Raw genomic sequence first — 27,137 nt, forward strand, 5'->3', positions numbered from 1 at the left:
ATATATGCACATTCATGTGCAGGTTTGTGCACATGCTCTGTATATATCACAAATGCGCGCACACACTCTGTACATGCACTCACAAGTATGCAAACATGTTTGCTTGTGTATTTACAAGTGTACATGTATGCCCCTATGCTCTGTGAGAGTGTATTCACATATAAACTGGTGTGCACGCATGCTTTTTGAGTGTACTCAAAGATGTAGGTGTGTGCACACATTGTGTATATATTCATAAATGTGCAGGTTGTTATGTGCAGCCACTATGGGATTGTACTAACACATAGTTCGGTATGTGTGCATACTCTGTTAAGAGTGTACTCCCTTGTCTGTCAGTGTGAACACATGTTCTGAGTAAAGTCATGTGAAGTTCATGTGTGTACACATACTTTGTACATCTACCCACAAGTATGTCACTGTATACATGATCTTTGTATGTACGCATATGTGTACTCAGAGTGAGCATGCTCTGTAAGAGTGTATTCATGAATGTGCAGGTATGAGCACACAGTATACTTCTAAGTGTGTAGGTTTATAGACACACTATAAGTATTCTCACAAATGTGCACACACTTGATGCAGATAGCCATAAGCATACACACACTCTGCAGAAGCATATTCGTAATAGGAATGGAATTTTCTAAACTATATGAAAACATCAAATTAAGTTCAGTGTTTGATTTTTTTAAACATTTTAGAGGCTGGCACCTTGGTCATAGCTCCAAATGGTTTACTGCAGAAGAGAATGCTGAATACAGGCATTCACAACTATGAGAAGACAGTGTATGTATCTGTACCTGTAGCTCCATTCAAGGCCTGGAAAATTTTGCATTTGTGATCCAATGTGATGTTAAATGCTTCCTAAAAAAGTAAAGGAAATAGGCAACATTGAAAAATTATAACAGAAACAACCACCAACATGGTCAAATTGATTATGCATCGCTGGGGTAATTTACAGCTTAAAATACTTGCTCAGTGTATTAAGGAAAAGATTCAGATGTCTAAGACAGACAGCACTGTAGGTAGACGCACACACAGACAGGCCTTGATTCCCTGCTGTCAGGGTGCAGAAGTCACAATGCAAGAAACATCACAAATGCACAGAAAATGAACAAAATGTAACTTCACACCATTTAAAATAATTTTTTTTCAAATTACAGTTTCCTCTTTTTTTCTCTGAATTAAAGATTAAATCAATCTTATGAACTCTCTCTATAAAGTTAGTGGCAGACTCGGTTTTAACAGTCCCCAGATTTTCAGTATGGCGTATGTATTGGGAAAAGCATGAAATTGCATTTATGTGTTATGTGTAGTTACATGATATGTTAAGTGCACTTCCTGACTCTTCCTGAAAGGCTAGCTAAGGAGACCTCAAGAATTTAAATGGCACTTTTTTGTTTTTTTCAACCAACCTGCATTTTATCTGTCTGACTGTCATGACCAGGGCTCCGACAGCCATCTGGTCACAGAGACACTGAAAATCCACACTCCACATATAGTGTGGAACAGACAAGAGCTACCTTGCTGGAAAGCAGCACACCATTGTTGCAACCGACACTATCTCAGAGGAAAAAATAAACACATTGACAAATATATTCCTTATTTAGCCCACTACTATGTTTAGTTAGTGTATTTGTGATAATTACAATATTTTTATTAGGAAATGAGGCTCTGTCTCTGGCCCCTAGAATCTCAGGCCATAATCTCTGGAATTTCATAATCTATTCATTCCATAATTTATACTCTAAAGCACTTTTTTTCTGTTTCCCCCCTTTTTGGTCAGTATATACATGTATGTTGTGTGTGTGTGTGTGTGTGTGTGTTTGCCTGAGTGTGAGTATAAATGTATTTAGAAGCCGGAAATAGACATTGACTATCTTTTTTAATTGCTTTCTACCTAATGTGGAGACAAGGTCTCTCACTTGAATCTAGAGTTCTAGCTAATCTAGCTAGCCAGCTGTCTAGGGACCTCCAGCTGTTTCTCAGAACTGTGAGCCTGTTTGGCATTTATGCAGTACTGAGAATCCCAACTTGGTTGTCAAGCTGACAAGGCAAATGTTTTACCCACTTAGCCACCTGCTCAGTCCCTTTGCAAACATTCTTAGTCCTCCAGCTGGCTATAAAACCCAATGAGATCTGTCTACACAGGACCATGTCCCATGCTATATCTGCAATACCAGTAACCTGGACGATGGTGAGGCACCCTCAAACTCCAACAAGTCTTACAGAGATGTTCATTCCAGTGTGACAAACTCTTTTTCAGTGGGCTTATCCATATGCCACTTCAAAGTATCAAACAAAGTATTGCCATGCACCATGGTAGACGTTTAAAAGTGTTATTGCTAGAACATTGTATCTTAATGATAGATGTCTGCTCCACAAAGACATCATTGTCTGGAGCTGGTTTTGGTCTCCAAGCGCAGCAACTTTACTTATTTCTCCCATTCTGCTCTCAAGAGACCTGGCAGTGGCACAGCAGCTGAGGCTGCATGCTGGTAGAGGTTGGCCCGGAATTTTCCTAGTCATTTGATGTGTTTCCACACAACACGGCAAATAACAGAGTCTAAGACCTATTTTTTTTCCTCTCTAACGAACCTAAGTTGGGCAAGATTTTTGACTCAGCCACTGAGAGAGACAGAGACAATCAGACACTTCTCATATCCAAAGGAGGGAGACCGAAGTCACCTACTCAGTACTTATTCCATGGATGTGGAGAGTTTGAATTGCGATACCAACAAAAATAATTCAGTTTCCCAAAATCTTTTTGTTTTTGACTCCTCCCTGAGGAAAATATAAAAATCAAAGCAAGCAAAGCAACAAGAAGAGAAACTGCAAGCTCTCCCTCACCCTCTTCACTGGGTCGATGTAAATTTTTGTGTAGAAGAGCTGATCATCGTCGTTATCCTGCAGATTCCACTGCTGGACAAGACGACTGATGTACGGAGCATAGCCCATGAAGCCTGCAACACACAAACACAGCAGACAGCTCAGAATTCAAAGACCCAAGCATATGTCATCGTTAGTTCATTCGAACAGCTGACAAAGCTGCAAAGTCATGAGGTCCAATGTTTACGCATGTAGGCTAAAATGGAGAGACAAGACTAATTATAATACAAAGCAAGCTAATCAAAGATGCTTTTAAATATATGCATTCCTGAAGTTAACTGATAAATAAGAACTTTGCGAGGTTACTAAGGTAAGGCTAACTGGGGACAGAGCAGGGTGAGATGGAATTCCTCTAGACCTTGTGAATGGCCCTTCTTGAACCCTCTGAAAAGGAACCACTACTTCTGAATGAAGGAAATGTCTCCCACTGTGCCAAGATTCCAGCGTAGGCAAAGAATGTGGATTGTCATCAACTACAAAAATCCTGAAGAAACTTTCTATCCAGGAATTTTGGGAATGTTTTCCATTACTTGAAACCAGTCTTACTGTGCCTGGTAGATCATTTTTCTGGCTAGATTTTATATGTCATTGTCTGGAATAAGGAAATCTAAAATTGAAGTCTTCCCCTTGGCCTCGAGCCTCTGTGATGAATCTGCCAATAGCACATATCTATAAAGACAGAGACAACGAGGTCATTTTCTAGGTATTCCCGAGTTTTAGCCATGCAACCAGCTGCTCTGCTTCACCGAAAGACAACTCACCACACACAGACCACAGTTTAAAAAAAAAAAAGTTTATTTTATTTTGCCTGCTTGTTTGTATGTGAGCCATGAGTGTGCAGGTGCTCACAGAGGTCAGAAGACAACGTCAGGTCCCCCTGACTTAGAGTTACAAGACTTGTGAGCTCACCAATGGGATGGGGATGGCAGGAACTGGACAAGCAGGGAGCATTTAGCCACAGACCATCTCTCGAGCCTGACAATGTATTTTTAATTACTATGAATAATCCTCAATAATAAAAAAATTGATGTGTCATTTTCACTGACTTATATTATTGTCTTATAAAAAATTGCTTCCTTGCCCTTCTTCTAAGGCCAAATACATCTAGGTAAGTGAAATAAAATTACATTCAGATGTATTCATAATTTATTATTCTTTCAATTAACATGTCTTAAAACTAAGTGGTACATTTTTACTAAATCACAACTCATGTCCTTTAAATGTCTCTCACAAACTGTGCAATCACACACTCTGACTGCACACGCTCATGCTGCTATCCGCTCCCTGATAATCCGTGGAGACAGAAGCTTGGTGTTTTATCTGTGAGGACTTTCCCTGTGTTAGGTGTGACAGTAGCACTTACCTGCTAATGGCTATCATTTCCACAGCACTGACAGTCCCTCAGAAATTTCCCTCAGTGGCTATACTGCTTGCTATCCAGAAGAATGTCTACCATAGAATATCATGTGCATGAATTTTCCAGGAAAAAAATAATTGAATGAAAAAATACAACCTAATCCAAAGCTATTCATCATCTTTAAAATTCACGTTTTAAAACCTCTAATGAGGGCTAAACTGCAAAATGGGCTATTTATTGTGACTGAGGGCTTGATAGCTCAGTGGTCAGGGCACAGGAACAGCACCATATCCATGGCAATAACTCCAAAGGGGAAAGAGTGAGCAGGCAGCTCATAGCAAGGCAGTGAGGTCAGCAGACTAAGACAGCCAATCCTAGATACTAACTTGAATACAATGCCCCTCAGAGATGGTGAACAATCTGGTAAAATATACAAGGGTCAAGAGGTCCCCAAGGCACAGACAGTATGTGTTGGGATGGCAGAAAGGGGAGCTAAAAGTACAGGCTAACATGATTCATACAGACTGAGAGGTTCTAAATTATGACTGTGGGGTGGATGGGTAAAATGTCAGAGATGTAAAGGCTGAGCTTGAGTCACTGCAGAGAAATGACAAGCTTGTCACCATAGATGACTAAGCTATGTCTGCTGCCCACACATGCTTACCTCAAACAGTATTTATGGAGCTGCTTGAACAAGATCCACTGTGGATCAAAGACTGCTCCAAACACCCACTTCCCAACATGGCTTGCAACTGGACCTAACTTATCTCTCTGCCATGCTATAATATACACTATACTGGTAAACTAGCATGTCATATTTAAGCTTGCTGAACTGCTAAGAGTCCTCTTTTGTGTTAGATTCAAGCACATTTTCATCACATATATGCAAAACTATGTCCTGGGCCAGGATGACCCCTGGCACTGAAATGGGAAAGACAGTTAACAGCTAAGGCAGTAAACATAGTGTTTAACTGAACAGCTTAAACCAACATTGGTTACCATTGTTTATCCCATAATGCAACAGGAAACCAGAAGCTCACTGAGGGAGGGATTCTCAGCAACCCTGTACTGCTGCTTCTTCCTCAGTCCATTTCTGCAGGATGCTGTGAGTCTTGACTTGACAATGGTGTCTCCTTGTTTGCACTCTCAGCCTGGGTACTGTTGCATATTGTAAATGCCTAACTTGATGCTTGGTTTTTTATCTGCAACTTTTAATTTTGCTTTTATACACTAAATCAACTCACTCATTTGAAACCAAATTAGGGTTTTCACAGGTCACTCTTGCACAAAACACGTGTCCTCCTTCCTAATGTGCTTACATTTACCTCAGTTCAAGAAAAACAAATTCTGTAGTCACAATACACCCAAAGTCAAATTTTCATTTATCATTAAGGGCGTGTGTGTGATCATTGTTAATTAATCTGTGGTGACTCGCTAGAGAATGCAACATTTCTATACACTCAGACACTATTTAAAATGTTGGCTACAACGCCAAAATAAGCAATTCAACACAATGTATTTTAAAGCAGATCACATTAACAAGTGGCTGTTTTTAATCATGTGCACTAAACTTAATGTCCTCGACCCCAAACCTCTCAATAAATGGTAATCAGAAGATGTGAATTCTCACTTGCACCATGGAAGTTCAGACATCCCCAATGGCCTACACACATGGCTATGGCATGGGGATGCACACGAGCTTTCAGAGCTATCATAGCACGATCATGGCTGTGAGGCTGGATGCCTCCCGTCTAGAGCAGCATCGTTCATACCTCCCGAGTTCAGGTACCGCTTTCCAATGTGCACGACAGGGTACTTGTCTGCCAGCCGCTTATCTGGCCACAGAATCCCGTCGGCTGCGAAGACAATTTTGTGATTTGTCTTTTGAAACTTTTTCAGGACTTCTTCAGGCCCACCAGCAAATATAACATCAAAACTGTTTCAGAAAAAAAAATCTTTAGAATGCATGGTATGGTTCAGAATTTAAACACACAACGAAGAAAAAAACCCCTAAAAAGGAGAATTTAGAATCCACACAGGATTAACTTATCTGACTAGAGAACAAGTCAGGCAACCTCCTCCACCTCACATCATATAAACTACATTAGATTTTGGTTTTACTCTATATTGACAAATGAAATACAAATATGTGATATTTTTCATATAGATAATAATTTAACTCCAAAATAAAAATTGTAAGTCAGTGTGCAAGTGTTACGATTCATATAAATTGTAGGCACAGGCATAAACACTTATAAAAGTTTCCATCTTAAGAGTCAAATGTTTCAGGGACATGTACAGCAATCCACGATTATCTCTGAAAACTGGTTTAGATAAGTGTCTCACACTGTCGTCAGCATATTCTATGCAATATGGACTCTTCATCAGACAACTCATCTTTTTACAGCTCCATAAAATTCAATCAAGGCTAAAATTAATGAAATAATTTAAGGTCTAATGTTTTCCCAGTTTTTTTTTTCCTGGACTTTATTTGTTCACTGAATCACAACCCAACAGAAAATTAACTGCGAAAACCATTATGAGAAACGTAAACTCTCCGAAGAAAGTCCCAGCTTATTACAGCGTCAAATTTATCTGTATTTGTTTTTACATCAGTGTACCTGAAATCCAAATGCCTGCAGGACACTAAGATAATCTTATTCTAGGCAGCCAACGCGAAGGGCAAGCTCATACACTTGAGATCTGCAAAGGACTCCTTAGTAGCTAACAGTGCAGATGCACTATTAGAACCCGTCAGGAAGACACAGCTACTCCATCTGTGCGTTCCAGTTGTATTCACTGGCTATGCACATGTAAGACTTAGTAATTTTTAGTTCAATGTACTTATATTTTTTATCAAAATAAAACACATTGTTGCTTATCTCTATGACATATTTTTTAAAGCCAAAAAATATTTGAGGTAACCTTTAGCAAAAATGCTGTAACTTTCTGTTCTCCACTAGGCTCTTGGCAGACACAATACCTGTCCCTTTAACAGTGGTATCGTTCATGTAAGTTGAACACATGGCAATCCCTAGTTGAAAGTACTGCGAAGGAAGACATGCCACATGACTCACTCTGTCCAGCAGTGTGACGGAACTAGGACATCAGCAGCAGGTCCTGTCCTTTATAAAGGACACTGTCAGCCCCGCACTGCTCGTTCCTCTGCACGGTGCTTACTAGTTAAAGCACGTACTTTACAATATAGAGCAGCGAACTCAAAGATGAGTAAAAACTGCACAACTAAATTCTATAATTCTGTTTAACAAAATTGGTATCTACTAATTTATTTTGGGACGAGTCCCACAATATATCCCAGAATTCCCCAAACTTGAAATCCTCCTACCTCCACCCCAAGGGCTGAAATTACTCACATAATCCACGATTGTTGACATCTCCCCCTTTTTAATAAAAACATTGCTAAAAGCAATGTTGACATCAGCTAATTTCTTACTTGTGATTGTTCTAGAAAATTTAAATTTTATCTGTTACTTTTATTTCTACTATGAATTATTGCATGCCAAAATTAAGTTTCTGCTCATGAAAATCCAGATGGGCAGACTGACACAAAGATTACAGACACATGGTACATAGTAGAATAAGTTTTTGTCTTTTCACAATCAATAGGCAAGATGTTGTTAGCAGTACTAAGAGCACAGTCAACGGTCTATCATAGCACATGGTTGAAGTCTGATCCAAGCTTTGCTGTCAGCTATGGGAGCACCAAGCCTGTTGCTTAACCATGTTTAATTCCTTAGTCATAAGTCAGGGTAAGAGACTAGAAATGTTGTTAATTAACAGCTGCTAGCACACTGTACGTGTGTAAGCAAACAAGACAGCTGCTGGTTATTAACTGGAGGAGGAACTGCTTAGAAAAGTCAGAGCAAGATTGAGTGTGTGTGTGTGTGTGTGTGTGTGTGTGTGTGTGTGTGAGAGAGAGAGAGAGAGAGAGAGAGAGAGAGCTTAAAATAAGCTTTAAAGATATGTGATTGTTTTGTTTTGTTTTTTTGTGACAGGGATTCTATGTGTTGCTTTGGAGCCTGTCCTGGACCTAGCTCTTGTAGACCAGGCTGGCCTCAAACTCACAGAGATCCGCCTGCCTCTGCCTCCCTGGGGCTGGGATTCATCAGTCCTACCTTTAACATACTTGTTTTATTCCAAAGCACTAGTTGTTGTTGTGGTGGTGTGTGTGTGCGTGTGTGTTAGAAAGAAAAAATAAGATGATGCTAAAATTCAAACTCTGAGTCAGGTATACAGTGACCCTCAGGAGGCCAAGACAGTCTCTGAAAACAGTAAGGAAATGTAGCTTGCTAGGTCAAAGAACCATGATTTCTAATCTAACCTTAGAGGTGTGAAAGTAGCACCATGTACTCAGTGAGGCTGGAAGTTTAACTCCAGGTTCACCACTGGCCTCCAGTAAGGGAAGTCTGGCTTTCATCCCCACTACTGCCTCCCAAAAGTTACCATTTGGGAAGCAAATGCTTTTCATCTTTGAAACTCTAGTGAAGAACTGTATCTCAGACTATTAATGAGGTCAATAGCTTATACAAGGAGTATGAGGTTTAATTTGATAAGTTAGAACTTTATAAACATTACTTTTAAAATATAATTCTTTAAAGGTCCATGAAAAAATTATTTTCATACAAGTAAGAATATTAGTATGGCTAAAAATGTAAAATACTTCTTTTTTCCGAGAAAGGGTCTTAAGTAGTCGAGGCAAGCCAAGAACACACTAGGAAGCCCAGGCTGGCCCTGAACTCATGATCCCTCTGCCTTCACCTCCCAAGAACTGTCAGTACCGGCAAGTGCCACCACACATAGCTAAAAAGGTAAGGATGGGGAAACATTCCCCATTTCATTCTAGCAGGTGTCTGTTAAAATTCCTCAGAAAATGTCTTTGTGCCTGTTTAAAACTTCTCAAAGAAAGTTTTTCTACTTAAAATTATTTGAACCACAAAAATGTAAAAAAAATGTATTTTTTGCAAAAAATCGAATGCGCACAGGTCATAAAATAATTCTCACAGGAACTCAGTCTATTTAAATATGAGAATAAAATAAAACTTTCCACATTTAAGTGTGGTAAATAGCCCCAAGTCCTGCAAAACCCATAAGACTGAACCCAGGCATGTCCAACAGGTCGTTGAGACTTTTATGAGTGTTTGTGCTTCTCTATTTTATTTTTGTGGTACCTTCAACCACAGTTACCCAGACTGGATAAAATTCCATCATCCATCCAGAACTCGCCCCTTTTCATGACAGCTTTCATCAAAATCGTTTTGCCTTGTCTTACTGATTCCATCTTACCTCTACTCTCCAGTTCCTCTCCCTGAAGACAGTGATCCAGATTGATTTACAGACCCCACAGGCTACCCATGGACCTTCATTGAGATCTGCCATCCCTGTCATTCACACTCCTTGTTCAAATAGTCTAACACTCTCTTGAAGTCATCAAACCCCAGAGTCAATTGCTATGGCCTAAAATACGAGTCACCAAATATTTACAGTGGCCTGCAGAAGGCAATTTGGACTCTGAATGCCATATAGACTCTATCAAAAAATTTATTTGTGCCAGGCTGGTATAAAAGCAGTCACAAACGAGCTAAGAAAGTGTAGGTCCCTGAGTTACAGAACAATGATTGGCCACACAAGACCCATTTATGGATACCTGTCTTATGAAATAAAATCCACATGGATCAGGCTCACACAAATAATCTCCAGGTACTATCCTATTCGGAACTTAATCTCAGTTCTTGCATGTAGATTCAAGTGTGTCTTCATAATGAGCATCTACTTAACATGTATTTTCTACCTAAAATACATGTTTTGCTTTCAAGGCCCATTTCCAACGTCAGCTCTTCCAGATACCAACATGGAAGGAATATATCATTTATTTCCAGTTATCTCTCACTATCCTTTCCTTCTCCTTACCCATCAAAACACCCATTTTATTCTATGAACCTCGTCAAGAAAGCCTCCCTTATACCAGTGTTCATATTCTCCTTTATAAGCTGAACTCAGGACTTTATCATCTGTCCAGGCCTGTAGGAGCTTGAAGATAAACAACTAGGTGACTCAACCAATAAATGAATTACATCGTATCTAAACAGGATATAAAGGCTATTGCGTAGCCTAGGAGAAAAGCCACAGAAGTCTCCTGTAACTTATACCATTCCTCCCTAACCCAGTTCTTTACTGATTATCACATGCATAGAATTCAACAGAAATTACAATCATTGGAACCATTAACTATAAGTTATCGGCTGAAATAAACACTAAGAAAATGAAACAGATGCAGGCCCACACCTGAAAACTATGTCTTAGGTCTCCACCCTCAGACACATCCTGGTATTTCCAGAGACAGACCCCAATGCAACACTATGAAACCTTCAGTACCTGCAGCACACAAAGATAAAGACACACACACACAGTCACAGCTATCATATATAGCAAACATCTGCAATCACATGCTGACAAAGCCTCTGGAGATCATGTACTTCTGTGTGTCCATGACTATACTCACTAAAACCAGTGAGTATCGAAAAGAACACACAGTGTGAAAACCGAAAGCACACCCATTTCCTATTTAACATTTTTTTTTAGCACATTTGCATCAATGAACTGACCACAGTTAACTAAGTTTAAAGAGACAGCTAACAATTTCAGCCTTTCTTGGAAAAAATAAAGAGTTAGACTTAGACAGTACAGAAACAAGGATCCACAGTGGTGTGTTAAGATTCCTTCTTACTAAGAAAATGAAACCTGACCATCACTAATAACAAGCCCTTCATGTCTGCACAAGCCGTCACTACTGCCAGGGAGGAGGCGTCATCAACTAAACCTTTTTTTTTTTTTTTATGTAAAACTACAGGTATTGCTTTTAAAGCTTTGCTCTCAGGAATATCAAGCCAGTCCGCTGACACATTGCTGACCCTGACTGTACCTAGAGACACCGGGCCTTCCTTACTCTTGTCTTTTCTACCATGTTGAGTCTTCAATACAATGGAACTGAACCACACTGACCTGCCCCAGGACACCGGTGTCTCATAACGCCCCCCTTCTGTCTGTCAGGAACAGATGGCTCCCATACTGCCAACTTTCCAAGACTAAATCTTACGAGTAGGGAAGAAAGGAGGCTGGAAAAAGAAGCATAGGGAAAACCGGGTTCCTCAAATTCAGGAACCTAAAAATCAGATTACTTTCAATGAGGTTGCTTATTTGCAGATTATCTACTGCAAATCGAAATCCAAATTTGCTTGTGGTCAGGTTCAAGTTTGGTGATGTGAGTACAAGAAATAATGTATTCAGCATTTAATCTAGATATTCTATAATGTGTATATATGTATACACACACATACACACACACATGGCAATACTAGATGATGTAGAAAACTTCACAGTGCACAAGCCATAACATACCTTTCATATCACAATTCATCTTGCAATAAAAGGTACAAACAAGGAAGCAAAGCTCCTGCTTGGAAGACCTCAAATTCTAAGGATGGAAGTTTTAAGTGTGGCACAGGAGTGTCATTATTTCTACTTCTATGTCAAAGCTTATGCCATCCTCACATAGTTTTGCTAAAGAACCACCACCATTATTTTTATATGTAAATAATGTGTACCGAAAAAAAAGACTTAAGATGACTTTCCTATACCTATGAGGTAAACGCAACAGGATTTAAAATGAATGATCAGTACCAACACTGTAACAATAGGAAGACACAAAGAGGTTACGTAAATGGCACAACTTGGTGTTTTTAAGATACATAAGAAGTTTAGGAAAAAGTATACTTATTTCAAACTAATTAGGAGAATATGGCACTATTCAAATGGTATTAGGGGGCTGTGGGATGGCTCAATGGCAAAATGCATGCTTAGGATGTGTATTCCTTTGAATTTCAGCTCAAGTTCAAAAGTAAATAAATGCAAAGAAATTAATGCCTGAAAGGGTCTTTGTTCTTGACAGCACAGTGTCTCTTATCTATCTTGTATTTGTAATTTTACAAGATACTTCTGTTCATAGTTAAACAGAATCCATTTGGTTGTCTCCCTCAATTGTGTACTTAAGTATGATCTCTATCGCACTTTTAACTCAAGATTAAAATGAATTTCACAAAAACGTTAATTTAAACTACGCCTTTTTTTCTCATTAGTTCTTATTAGAACTCATCGCCTTTAATATAAGATTGGCCCAGCTTGTGATTTTTTTCGTGCATAATAAATTTATTTGACATAGAAACAAGTTCCTGTTAATGAAAAAAATGAGCATAAAACAATCTTGCTTTTAAGTTGGAGCTTAGAAACAGAGATTGCTTATTAGAGAAACCAGTTATAACTGAGAAAAATATACTTATTACAATAATGATTCTTTGTCAGTAAAATAATTCAACATTTAAACTTCAGTTACAAATTCCATCTTTCAAAGTAGTACAATACAGACTGCAAAATACATAGGATACATAGGATAATTCTCTTACCATTCAGTAAACAAGATAACCATATCCTCCTGACTGGCATACTGCGCCATGGCTTCTTTCATTAATCTCACCTTCTGGCCCCCTCCAATACTATTAACCCCATCGCCACCTCTCCACTCTTGCCCTTGACCAAGAACCTATGAATGAAATAAAAAAATTCATCCTGAGGAAAATGCCAATGGTCACAATAGCATAAAAATGTCAAAAGAAACATGGATAGTAACCAACTATTTATTTATAATAAAAGCACAATGCTAGAGAAAAGAAAACTAATATATAACGAGGTCATAATTCTTCAATGTCACCCACGACTAATACACCATACCAAACATTTCAAAAGCTGACTCTAACCCATAGGAATCTGAAAGTATTTCTCATTTTCTCTTATTCTTGTTTTTCAAACTTAAATGAAGAAACCTTCTAGCAAGTCCCAATATTGAAAGATAAATCATACCTTCACAGTATAATTGAAATACTTGGCTGAATTCATAAATCGGTGGAATCCATCATTTTCTTTTGTTGCTACAGTTATGACTAGTAGTTTATCTGCAAAAGAATAAAAAAAAGAAGCCATGTAGTAAGAAATTACTTTAACAGCAAATAATGTTCGTTAGTGGCCTAGCGAAAACGGCTTCTGAAGTGAGATTTCAAACACAAGAGAAAAGCTTTCATAAAATGCCTATTTTACCCGTAAGGGTTAAACTTTTGTGGCTATCACTTCATCAGCCAGCTTAACCTATAAACCATGCCAGACTTGACGCGTATTATGACATGACCTCCTAGTGAGCTCTATCTACTCAGCAGCAGCAATCATTGGCCTAACTGCAAGTCTAATTCTTAGCCTCTAAAATAAACGTAACAAATTGAAAGCAGATTTCAGAAAAAGTCTTACTTCTCTTCCTACTCATAAAATCTTGTACTAGAAATCTTAAAAGTCATTACATTTGTATCCCTTATGTGTTGCTTAGTTTATTAAACAGTAATTGAAACAAAAATTAGCAATGCTAACAATGTCATCAGTAAATATGCACCTTTTAGTGGCTTTTTATAGTGGCTTTTCCTTTCGTTCAGTCTAGTATCTCTTCTTAATAGAGGCAGACACACTAAGGATTTATTGACAAATATCTATAAAAGCTATTGTAGACAGATGGACAATATTTATCCTGTAAAAGGATGTTGGAAAATTCATAAAAGACTCATCCTTTCCAGCAAGAACTAAAGAGTGGGAGCATTTCTGTTTCCAGAATTACAAGCAGTCATGGACTAAAACAGCCAAACTAACATCTCAACATTATAAGAACCAAGTTGTCCCTCTTAATTCTCCGTTGCCTAGAGATACAAGAAAACTGAAAAGGTTCTGCATGACCTCTAAATCATACACAATCTTTAGTCATAGGATTTATGAAACACAGGAATCGTTTAATAAACTAAGGTAATTCTGCATCTCAAGTTTTAAAAGTAACTTACTATAGAAAATCAGTATAATGTAGGTAAAATAAACTCATTATTTAAAACAAAAGGAAAAACATTTTCATCAAGACAAGTAATGCATTTTTAGATTTCTGTTAAAAAAGAAGTGTAGCTTACAAAATTTTTGGTTTAATAAATAAATGTTGCAAATAAAAATAAAGCCATTTGGTAATTAATGGCGTGAGGATCTGAGTAGGGCAGCTTGGATGAGAACGGCCACCACAGGCTCATGTGTATTTGAGTGCTTAGTCACCAGGCAGGGAACAGTTGGGGAAAGATTCGGATCTATAGCCTTGATGGAGGAGGTGTTACTGACGTGGACTTTGAAGTTTCAAAAGCCCATTCCAAGTCCAACATCTGCCTTTGTCTCTCTGTCTCTGTCAGTCTGTCTGTTCCCCCCGCCCCAGCCCCATCATCTCTCCCTGGTGCCTGGTCCCAGGTTGTAAAGCTCTCAGCTGCTGCTCCAGCTCCATGCCTTTCTGCTTCCCACCATGATGATCACAGACTATCTAAAACTGTGAGCGAGTCCCTAATTAAATGCTTTATTTTGAAGGTTTACCTTCACTATGATTCTTCACAGCAACAGAACAGTAACTAAGATACTGAATAAAGGTATCTTAAAGATATTTTTAAATTATTATTTTTAGAGAACAAAATTTTCCAGGGTTGGAGAGATGGGTAAGTGTGACCTCCTGAGCTGGCTCTCTAGAATCCAAGGAAGGCTGGGTACAGCTGCAGTACAAGGGTCTGTAATGCCAGCATACTCCACAGGGGAGGACACACGGCACAGACAAGAGAAGCTATAGAAGCTCTCGGCCAGCAGGCCATATGCAGTGGCACCCAGTCTTTGTGTTAAAGATTTGTTTTATTTACTTTCTGTGTATGGGCGCTCGATCTGCATGTGTGTATATAACACAGGTGTGCCTGCTACCTGCGAAGGACAGAGAAGAAAATTTAGGATCTTCTGAAATTGGAGTTACAGACAGTTGAAACCTGCTTTATGGATGCTGGAAATAGACAAGTTCTCTGTAAGAGCAGCCAGTGCTCTTAACTACTGAGCCATCTTTCTAGCCCAACACCCAGATTTAAAAAAGTAGAAGGGTGAGGAACAACACCCCAGGGTTTTCCTCTGACTTCCATACTGCAATGCTGTGATATGACTGCTTTCACACGAACACAGGCATAAACAATATACTCATACATATAAACACATAAACTAAATAAATACGAATAAATTTCACCTTTAATATTGAAAACATGGCTTCACTGATTAATAATTTGGCAGATCACCATTCGCAGTTCATGTTAAAACAGAGCACCAGATCTTAGGAAGACGAAGAGAATACTTTATAAGAGCCTCTTTTCCTATAATGATTTTAAACCATTTTTTCTACATAAATCAAAAACTGCTACAAGTTCAGAGATTTTACTGGATAGATCATTACATTTACCATTACTAGCATAAATTAATAACAAGAATTTTATCATCTTAATAGGACTCATAATTCAATGTGACCATTAGGAAGATAAAAATGTTAGCGAGCCCAATAAAAATTCACAAGTGGCACTGTCTATCATTCATATGGCAAATAAAGACCCTTATTGCTCCTGTGCTGTTGCTAATAGCCAATGCACAATGACCACAACTGCTGTAAAGGCAGGTGTGTTCTACTATCACCCACAGATAGCTGCCTTCTCACCGGCATTTCAGCATCACTATTAAGAGAAATGAACCTAAGTAATTAATATTAGAGAAAGGAAAACAAAGTGCTGGTGTGAACCACTGGAAAACTTTCAACACCCAATTCAAGAACTCAACATAAAGCTGAGCAGCGCTGGCGCACGCCTTTAGTTCCAGCACTCGGGAAGCAGAGGCAGGCGGATCTCTGTGAGTTCAAGGCCAGCATGGTCTACAACGTGAGTTCCAGGATACCCAGGGCTGTTACACCAGTTGCACAGAGAAACCCGGTCTCAAAAAAACCAAACAAACAAACACACACACACAAAAGAACTCAGCATAAGGGCAAGAGAGACGACTCAGCAATCAAGAGCACATACGGTTTTCATACTCCCCTGCTCTCTTCTAACAATCTCCAGAAACTGCACTTACAAATTTATTAGAACAGAAAACTTACGTTCAAATTCTTTCCAACTAGATGGTATTCCAAAGGCCAAGATGTCCTCAACCATTAACTAGAACACCAGGTTTTCTACAGCACTGAGTAGTCAGTGGATTAATAAACATTTTAAATTTATTATCAATTGATACATAAAATTGCACATACAATGGAGCACAAAAAAATTCCAAACATGTATATATTGCATGTGTAAACATTTTGACTAAGTGGATTCAGGACAAATGATTTTATATATCACATGCATATGTGTACATAATCACTTTTTACAAACACAGCAATATCTGGCATTCACAGGTACGGAGAATAGATTTAAATAGGATAAGGGACTTAGCTAGTGTCACCAAACAAGCTATTTGCAGAGCAAGGAGGAGAACGTAGGAGTCAATCTGTACAGTCCGTCTGTTGCCACTATTTCAGGTGGTCTCATCTGGAAAAGGCTCAAAGAGTAGAAAGCAAACTTTGGAATGTTGTGTGTGCAGAGAAGGAATGGCAAGCCTGGGCTGTCCCTCTTGAGAAAGGCCTGCTTGGAGGGCTGGTCCTCGGTGGTGTTTGGAAAGTGGGAGCCCAGGCACTGTCTACAATATTTGCAAGGGGAAAACCCTATTCTGAAGCACTGCTCACTGTACCTAAGTTGCCCAGGTTGTGATTTTTGTTGACCATCTGGTTGTTTTGCTGCATTTTATAATTATGGTAAGGAGCTTGAGAATGTCAGTCACCGGCTGTGCTACCCAAGTTACCAACGTCTCACACATGCTGGCTGCTAGGAACCCTGTCTTGTCTGACTTCACCAGGAAAGACTTGAGGACCTACATGTGGCTCTCCAGAGATCTCCCAGAGCTGCATTTGCTTAGTAACAGCCTGATAAATTCGGAAGTGCGAGGATAACTAGTTCTGAATCCTCAGTCTTCTGGTGCATCCCTGAGAGCTAGGTGTAGGAGGGACCTGATACCCTCAAGAATGCCAACTGGTTAGTTATATGATTGTCCATCATTTCAAGACTCAGAATTCAGAGAACACCGCAAATAGATGCCAGGCCCAGAAGTCATGCAGAAGGCAAGCATGCCATAGTCACCCACTAACGCTCACTGCCTGACAGAGTAGTTACTATCTCAGGGACAGAATAACAAAGTCACTTCTTATAAACAAAAGGAAAAAGAGGAAGTCTAAAGAGAAAGTAAGGATCCTGCAGCTATCAGTTTAATAGTAATTTTGGGATACAAGTTACAAAACAAAACAAAACAAAAAAACAACAAAATAAGGTTTTTGGCGGGACTGGAGACATGACCCAGTGGTTAAGACAACTGCTGATAATGCCCTTTCTGGCCCCAGTGAGCACTTGCACACATGGCCTACACCCACAGTAAAACATACATAGAAAAAAAATCAATCTTAAAACCTCTTTTCCTAGGTCTTACAGTAGCATTTCGTTGCTAAGTACTGAGCCACACAAACAATCTAACAAACTAAAGGCACTGCAGTGTAGGTGGCTAGGGAGGTATTTTTATTTTTTGAAACTTTGAAACTTTTCATGATAAACGGGCCATAAGTTCAAAAGGACAATGGGAGACAAGAGTATGTTTTCATCTGAGCTTCCACTCAGCTGCAAGATGGAAAGATAAAGCGTGTACAGAGAGAAGGGCTAGTCGTCGGAATAGGTGGCGCCTGTCACCCATCTCTTTCCCAACAACCTTCTAAGTCTAAGTGTGGGAAATGCACAAACGAACCAGGAGAAGCTCGCTGCCACAGCAGTGTGCACACTGTGGATGACAGGGTGGACGTCACTAGCCATTTGCAAGAAAGCAAATGATAATCTATCCTAGCAGAAGGCAGTAAGTTCTTTCTGCCAGATCAACTCTTCTGGGACCAATAGAGGCAGCTGGCAGAAGTTTCAAGCAGTGACAGACATCACTGAAGCCATTATAAGGGTACTTCCCCAAACATTCCAAACCATACAAGTTTCTATAGACCTATTTCAAGCTAAACGGAACACATACTAGAATGCAGAACATAATCAGTGCATGTATTGGATATACTGCTTCCCTTACAAACCGTTTCTTATGGTAATATATGCAGCCATTTGATTTATATTTATTATTATAGGTAGCCATATAGTGACTGGAAGACAAAGTAACTTGCACAAACCTGTGGAAGCTTAAAGACATTTTCAAGCATGCAAGTAGGTCACTTATGTTGCAATTAAAATCAAAATTAACATATTTTATAGTAAAAATGATTGCAATATTAAATCTATAAAACTCTACCCTAACATGAGATGGAATTTTCAATATAAAATATTGAATACTTTATAGCAATGACAACAACCACTAATCACAGAAATTAAAATGAGAAAACCTGGCCATCACACAGTGACAAGTTTAGGTAAATTAATGCCCTTGTTGCAACAATATTCACATGCTTAAGAAAAAGATTCATAAAACATAAGCCATATAACTTATTTAATCTGTACAAGATACACTTCATTCCGAATTACTTTGTAAGAATATCTCACCAACATCTGATACTCAAGGCTCACGCTTTTGCTTCTCTTCAATTACTCAGACTTGAATGTTAAAAGAGGCCAATCTCAATTTTATAAACAATGAGAAGAAAAATGAAGGGGATCCACTCCCCCACATCCACAGTAATTCCTTCCCAGAAACATTGAAATAAAAAATTACGCAAGGATTGGATGGTAGCCAAAAACTATATACAGAGATCCAAAAAATTCCTTCTGGAGTTTATAATGTGAAAACAAAATTCAGGCACCAAAGAATGATCGTGCTAAAGGGGGCTGCAATTCAAGCAAGTAAAGCCTGAGTTAAATTTTTAAAATGAACATAAACACAACACAACACAATACCTGACGAACTTGAACGTAGGCTCAAAAAATTCATGCCAAAGCAAGCAAAGAAAACAGCCATGTTAGCAAGGCAGGTAACATCTGTCAGCTCCACCGCAGGGGTTAAAATCACAAGACATAGATAAGCTACATAGAGGAGTGGAGTGTGTGAAGTCGGACCAGAGCAGAAGAAATCTGGAAGTCATTCTATACAGTAATAGCTGAGGGACTGAGAAGTTCTGCTTGGGTAAGAGGGGAGAAAGGAATCAACCACTGTTTGTGGTAACTCATTTCCTTTAAGAGGGGGAGGATAAGTTTTTTCTGTATAATTTTAGAGAGCTGGCTGTGATGAGAGAGGAGTCATTAACTGAGGAAGATGTGTCAATACCAAAAACAATAAAAGGCATCCAAAATAAATGAGCTACATAAGAAAACTAATGTGTGTCCTAAATTACAATGCAATTTTCCAGAATTTATGACAGCATATTCTATATCTCCAAATATCTCAAAATGTGAGCACTAAATATAATTCTAATATCAATGAATTAAAGAGCTGCCACCCACCTACCCCCGTAAGAGTATAGATTATCCAATTCCAAGGCTTCAGAGGCATCAACAGTCTCCAAAATAGAAAGATGAACCAGCCCATCTGCAGACCAAATGCTTCATCAGAGACTTCCTAAAATCTGGAAGTAGATTATGTAGCTTGTTGAAACACATTTGACCTGTTACTGTTTATTCTGTATGTTATACAGGCACTAAAAATATTCCCTATGCTCATACAAAAGGGGAACTATTTAGGGACTAAAACAAAATAAAACAAACAAAAAACCATAAATAAAGATAACATATATTCCCAGTAGCTCACACACTGTAAGAGCTGCCCTGCAACAGAGGCCGTAGTCAGCTGTACTGGACCTCAGAGACCATGCTCTAGGAGAATGTTCCAATTAAAGAAGACCCAGAAACATGGGCTGCTGAAATCTGATGAAAACAAAATCCTAAACTTCACTTATCATCTTCAGTGACAGTGGAATAGCTGTTTTCCATCCTGTATTTCAGTGCAAACACTACAGAATTATGTTTAAAGGGTTGACCTATCAGACAGGGAATGTTATTCCTTGGCTCTGAGACTGCTTATTTAGCATGCTCATGGCCTGCTAAAACACTCATGCACAAAAGTTCTTTTAAAAATACTGGAGGCATATACGACCGGTACGCTAAAATAATCAGACCAGCTCAAAACAACAGATATAATTTAATAATTGAAAAATGGGGAAACTCACACGACCGGAGTAAAAGTTCCAATGTCTAAACGGGTCAGGCGAACACCGCGCTCGCAGAGAGCGAGAGCACCTGGATCACCAGGTTTTCTTCCCTGGGGACCAGGTTGCCACGCCTCAATTCAATGTCATTAGTTAACAGAGGTTTCCCATCAAAATACTTAAAATATCACACACACACACACACACACAACTGGTATTTCCTTCTTTATAATTTATCTTTTAGATTAAATGATGAAATTATTCAGGTGTCAAAGAGATACAAGGATACATAGCATACGTGGGCTGTCTCCAAGACAAATACTTAAGTGATGCACAACTCCCAGAAGACACTTTGTAATATATATGTAACTTGTCACTAAGAAGCAATCACCGTACATGAGCCCACTTAACCTTATCCAGAAGAGAACACCACCCTTAGTCTATCTGCTTTTCAATTTTAAGTCCTTCTATAACGTTTGTCCTTCTTTTACTTTTTTCCCATTAGTCCCCAGTCCTGTCATGCTCTATCTTGAAGCTGGAACCTAAGGTACTCACTCATCCATCACAGGAAGCCATGTGAGCCACATTTAGCCTTAGCATGGCTTACCAGTCACAAACTCTGCCCACAGCAAACCCCACAGGAAGTGAGGCAGCTAACCATCTATTATCCAAAATGTGCTGAAACGAAGACAGCCCAAACCACAGATGTCAACACTGACAGATTTTCATCTCCTTCGCTGTCCTTTGTCCTGTGGGACATCTCCCTGTTTCTCATATATTCAGAGAAATGACCATGTTACTCTTTCTTGGGACATTGCAGTTGTAGGCCCCCATTCCCACTTTTGTTTTTCTACTCCAAGGGACCAATGAATCCTGATAATTCAGTGCTAGTAATAATAATTTACCAACTAGTTCCTTAATGTCAGGTAAGGCCAGTCTGTTCCATCAGTTGACAATGTCCTTGTCAACTGGTTTATCAACATGTGTCAGAACTACCCAAGGCCTACATAGATGCAGGGTCACAATGCTCTTCAATTAATGTGTACAAGGAACTGCAGAGAAACAAATTTCTGTGCACCAGGAGATACTGATGAGGCTGAATGGGAATCACATTATACAACTACTGACCTAAGTATGCCAGCAAATATGCACAATGAGATGCAACAAGACAGAGGAGGAGAAGCAATTGAAGAATGTTCAGGATTATCCAAAAAAAAAAAAAAAAAACACTGTAGGCAGTTCCGGAAAGGGGGGTAAGATTTAGATAATAAGAAATAGAGGCAAGAGAATTCCATCTTCTGCTTTCAAAAAGAAAAGAAATGGTTAAATGTATTGCTGAGAGAAACGGCATCTGGAGGCCAAAGTGAAAAAGGCCATGCAGAGCTCCGCAAAGTACCAGGCTCTGTGTTGGGGTGGGGAGAGTGCATTTCCGAAAGGTTTGCAAGTGAGGAATACACATTGTGAAGATGCCAGAATTTCACCAGCTGCTTCAGTGTGTGTTGCATTCCACCATGCGGCAGACCGGGTCCTAAAAGCATGGTATTCCAAAGTGAGTAAAAGAGAAAATAATCAACCTCTGCTGCCAGGGGTCAAACAAAAGCACAGTGCTCCAGCTTTCTGCACTAAAGGCATGGGGAGGAAACATAGGGAATCATGGCCACTGCCGCAGTTCTGAGTCATACACGTGGCACACCGAGAGGGAGGTCTGATGCTGGGGCAGTGAGCCATGCAGGTAACGTGGGGAAGCTTTCTAGTAAGAGGAACAATGGATACAAAGTATGGCACGGTGTCTAGTTTGGGAAAGGACAAAAAAGGCATGCATATGGCCAGAAGCCATCATGAAAGAGAAGACGTGACACATGCAAAACTCAGACCTGCTCCTGAATTGCACAGGGACTCACAGGCCACTGCAGATTTTAACCTTGACATGGAAAGCTATCAGAATTTGGGGTAAAGGAATAACATAACAGATGCCAAGATCAGTATCTGCTAATAGCAATACTAACAATGTCTACTTACTATTCATCAAACCCAACTACTAATGCTCTCTAGTTTACATCAAATACACTGCCCTAAATAAGATGTATTTGAACTGACTGAATCCCAGATTTGGGTCCAGACAATCTGGCTCTGGAGACCATGCAATTATTGCCATGCTTTCTCATCATGTGACTAAAGTTTAACAGGATTGTTTGGCTTCGCTGAAAGAAGCAAGAATAAATTCAGGCACTGCTGGCTAGGAGAGGGTCTACAGGAACACTCAAGACTAGAGATCACGATGGGAACCAACGAGTAGCAGTGAAGGGTGTGAAAAGCAGACAATCTGGTGTGTTTGAACTGACTGGGATTTTACACTGAGTCTGTGAGGAAGGGAGGGAAGAAGGATTTCCAAACTAGTTAAGATGACTTGACCAGAACACAAGTCTACTGCATGGGTAAAACGGTAAGCGTTTAAATGAAAAGTTATCTACCGTGACAATGTAGATCCTCAAAGAACCTAAATGTTACTTTCTCCCTTTGGAAGGGAACATTGCCAAAATAGCTTCTCTTGCACTGATATTTGCTGTTCCCAGGAAAATCATGAAAGAAACTAAGAAGAAACCTACATGTGTTAATGTGGGGTTTTACTACCCTGTATGAACGGTGGTGACTGAGCTCATCCCAGCACCAAAAGCTTTCTGCCCTTCACATTAGTTCTAATTTCACTAGACTTGGGCAGTCGGTATGCAGGGACTTATCCTCATTTTAAACTAATCTGTAGACTAAACAAGTCATTGGTGTACATTCCCGTGTAAGTGCACCCTTGCTGAAACAATTTTTACAAGGTTTGGAATACATACATTAAAACGCGCCTGGGAAAGAATATCCTGTTGGCAAAAACCACTGATGAGGATCCTCACAATGAAGCGCTCATCCAGCTAGCCCTCCTCTCCCTGGTCCCCCCATTCTTGCCCTGTTTTCTGTGCAGTCATATTCAATTAGTTTCTTGCTACAAAATAATAGAAATAAGTGGCAGGCCATGTAGCTGTTTAAACACTGGGATTACTCCAGAAGAACACAGCAAGGCATTAATCAGTCACAAAGATAACACACATTTAAAGTAGATGTTTGTAAAATAGCTCTTTGAACGCAATCCAACCCCTGTGTATAAATCCACACAAGGCACTGGTGTATAAATCCCAGAGGCACTGGTCAGCGTATCTGAGCAGTCAGCAATTCTTGTAGGGCACTTGTGGAGCAGGAGATGGGGTCATCCTCACTCTTGATGAGAGCTTAACCAGTATCCTATGCGACCAGTTTCTGACCAGCATCCTCAGAATGGCAAGCGCTCCAAACATCTCTTACAATGCAGGGTTCCTCTGCCCAGTGTTTCAAAGCTTCATGCTATTACTCATCCATGTCTGACTTCTACAGCCAAGAAGCAGCATTAGCCGTGGGTATTTCCTCGGAATCGCTGACCTCTCCCAGTGAGCCCCGAATGCTCTTAACTCCAAGATTTCTCAAAGAAGAAACTCACATATGTCTGGTGCTCAGGAAGGAAGTCAAATCCCCTGGGACTGGAAGTTACAGATGGCTGTGGTCCGCCATGGGGGCACTAGAAATCATACCAGGGATCCTCTGTAAGAGTCATTTCTATTCTCCTAACTGCTGAGCTATATCTCCAGTCCCTCAGAATTATAATTTAAAAGTGATCAAGAAAATGTTTATACCTTTGAAAGTACCTTTAAACATACTGTAGCCAAACTACCATTGTTACTATTTCACTCACATTATTTAAAAAAAATTCTTTTTAAGGTTTGTTTTTAGTTTTAACTGGGGGTGGGGTAAGTACATGTGAGTGCAGGGGCCCACAGAGCCAGAGCATCTGCTGTGCTAGAGTTGGAGTTACAGTCAGACTGAGTGGTTTGATATGGGAATTGAACTCACGACCTCTGCATACTCCTAACTGGCAGGCCATCTCTCCAGCCATGAACCAACTCTTTCCACCAGCCTCTGTCACCAAGAAAACTACTTTCTGAATCACTGAGAATAATGTGACGGCTACTATCAACTATCAACCTGATGAGATCCAGAATCACCTGAGAGATTAACTAGGCTGACTAAGGTAGAAAGACCCACCCACGTGGACAGCACCATCCCCTGGCCTGGGATCCTGGACTATACAAAAAGGAGGATGTGAGCCGCGCATAAAAATTTATCACACTCTGCTTCCTCGCTGTAAACACAAGGTCCCTCAAGCTATTGCCACTGTGGCATCCCCACCAAAGGCACTGTGACTGGAAAAACCTTTTCTCCCTAACCTGCTTTTATCGCAGCCACTGAGAGTGAGGAGTGTGCAGGAAAAGTTTTCCCTTCTTGACAAAGTAGAAAATTATGCAATGCAATGAATTTTCTTGTCTATTAGCAGAGCTGCCTACTGCCAACTTCACGGTCCAGCTGCATCCATTCTTTCTCCACTGATGCCTCTAAACACCATTTTGTTCTCTTCTTCCTCTTCCTTTCAGTCTCTTTTCCAGATATTTCTTGCCTTTCGTCCCTTACTGACAGCTAGGGCTAACACTTATAGACATCACCTCTAAACACCCTTTTAAAATTGCTTGAGCTGCATGTTTAGTAGAAAAGACCATCAGGCACTGCAAAGCAACCCCGAGAACTAAAGGACAGAAGGAAAGGATTCCCAGGGAACATAAATGCCCAGCGCATTCCTTAAACTGAAACATACAAATAAAGCCTGCCTTTAAACAAATTTAATTTGTAAAAGATAATAAATAAGTAAATAAAAAGATAAATTCAAAATAAAGTTTCTAATTAGTGTGCTGCAATAGAGTATGAGGGATAAGGGAGGAGTCTTGGCCAGTAGCATGCTAAACAGGCATCCAATCAAATATGTTATCACACTGGAACAGACTCAGCTGACTCAGCGGAACCTCAGCACTGATCTTAGAGCCCTGGAGCGAGCCTCCCCCACTTATTTCCATTTCCCTCGCTGGGACTGTACGAGTTTCCAAGGAACCTAATTTCTCAGTTCTAAAACTAAAGCTCTTCAGAATGCTGTGTCCCAAACTCACGGGGTCAATGACCTACAGCAGCTGTTCCAGATACTCCTGGAGTTTTACACTCCAAGACCTTTTGCAGAATTGCAGAATCCTGTTTCAGCAGTCAGCTTTTCAGCCCCAGCACACCACTAAATTAAGCCCTCGGATAACATTGCAGGGACAAAAAGGCTAAACACTTTAGTAAGTGATTGCTAAAACAGTCACCAACGGCTCTTAGAAAGTTCTAGTCTACATCCACATCAGAAGATACATTAGAGCAGGCAGACTGCATTTTTACTCTGTGACGACTGAAGCAAATTTAAACAGTTAACATGTCATTTATGTGTGAACTGTAAAGATGTCTTATATCCTATGTTCTTCTCTCATGTTCATGTGCAACAATCTGCCTGTAAGTTCCATCAGCATAACTGGCCCAGGCTCCCCTGGCCACCTCTCCTGTTCTGACACCAGCACCTCCTCCCTTGCTCACGAGAACCTATAGTCTAAAAGACCACACAGCAATCACTGCAACCTCATCAATCAGTTCTTTACACTGTCGTCAGAAAGGTGGCCTAACAAGCCACACAGATGTTCTCTTTCCTCTCAGAAAAGTTCAGCAGTTTTTTTCTTGTTTTCAGTAAAGTCCAGACTCTTTGCCATTGTGTTTCTTCCCTACCTGTCTGTCGGCCTGAACTCTTTTTTTTTTATTTTAGTCTTATTTATTGTATGTATATGGTGCTCTATCTGCATATATGTCACATGGCAGAAGAGGGCATCAGAGCCCTTTATAGATGGCTGGGAGCCACCACGTGGTTGCTGGGAATTGAGCTCAGGACCTCTGGAAGAGCAGCCAGTGCTCTTAACTGCTGAGTCGTATCTCTTCAGCTCTAGGTATGAACTCTGGGCACCACCCAACGCAAGCCCACTGCTCTGGCTATTCTGCAGACACACCCTGGGCTCAAGAAGTTGTTACTTAAGCTCTGCTGCTGCAGCCTCCTCTCCAGAAACAATGCATCTCCCAGCCCACTTAGAACACACATATGGAACAAAGCCACGAAGAGACCTAAAATGATATTTTCTAACTCCACCATTCTTACACCAGATCTATATCCCCCCCCCCCCTTGGGATTCACATTCATTGATATAATTCTTTACTGAGCTTCCTCCACTAGACTAGACTGTATATTCCAGTAAAATGGTATGACATCTCACAGGGAAAAAAAAATGAAGAGGAGGAAAATATCTAATTCTGGTAAACAGTAAAGAAATCACTACAAACTCAAGAAATAAATCAGTAGTTGTGGTATTAGCAGAGCTGCCATGATTCACTACAAAAGTGAGGGCCAGGTGACAATACACACAGCTTTCTGCTATGCACTTCAATACCTGCATGACACAGTAAAAAAAAGTTCATACTTCACAACACATCCTTCTTTTACAAATCACATGACAAGTAAGTAAAAATGGAGTCCAAAGTGTATTTTCAATAATATTACTACAATTTAGTTGTACTAACACATCATATTAAATGATGTATTTGTCCAACAGTGAGCAGTGACATAGGCGGTCTGGAGCAACCCCTTCAGACACTAAAATATTACATAAAGCCATAACCTGAGAGCAAACAAACCCTGTAAGAAATACTTAAACAAGAATGAGCAATGTTTTG

General features: G+C 39.8%; 1 protein-coding gene across 2 annotated transcripts in view; it reads right to left on the bottom strand.

The window, feature by feature from the left end:
- Positions 1 to 27,137, bottom strand: part of Plod2 (procollagen-lysine,2-oxoglutarate 5-dioxygenase 2) — a 66,072-nt gene that overhangs the window by 23,815 nt on the left and 15,120 nt on the right. For both annotated transcript variants that reach the window (XM_041677434.1, XM_041677435.1), the window contains exons 2-6: positions 13,175 to 13,266; positions 12,721 to 12,857; positions 6,016 to 6,179; positions 2,848 to 2,960; positions 798 to 861 (exon numbers count right to left, since the gene is read on the bottom strand). In XM_041677434.1, the coding sequence (XP_041533368.1) occupies positions 798 to 861; positions 2,848 to 2,960; positions 6,016 to 6,179; positions 12,721 to 12,857; positions 13,175 to 13,266 (570 nt within the window). The remainder of the gene's footprint in view (positions 1 to 797; positions 862 to 2,847; positions 2,961 to 6,015; positions 6,180 to 12,720; positions 12,858 to 13,174; positions 13,267 to 27,137) is intronic.

This window comes from Microtus oregoni, unplaced genomic scaffold, assembly GCF_018167655.1.
Source record: "Microtus oregoni isolate MIOR12 unplaced genomic scaffold, Mior012 000028F_ref0000031, whole genome shotgun sequence".
Lineage (NCBI taxonomy): Eukaryota > Metazoa > Chordata > Mammalia > Rodentia > Cricetidae > Microtus > Microtus oregoni.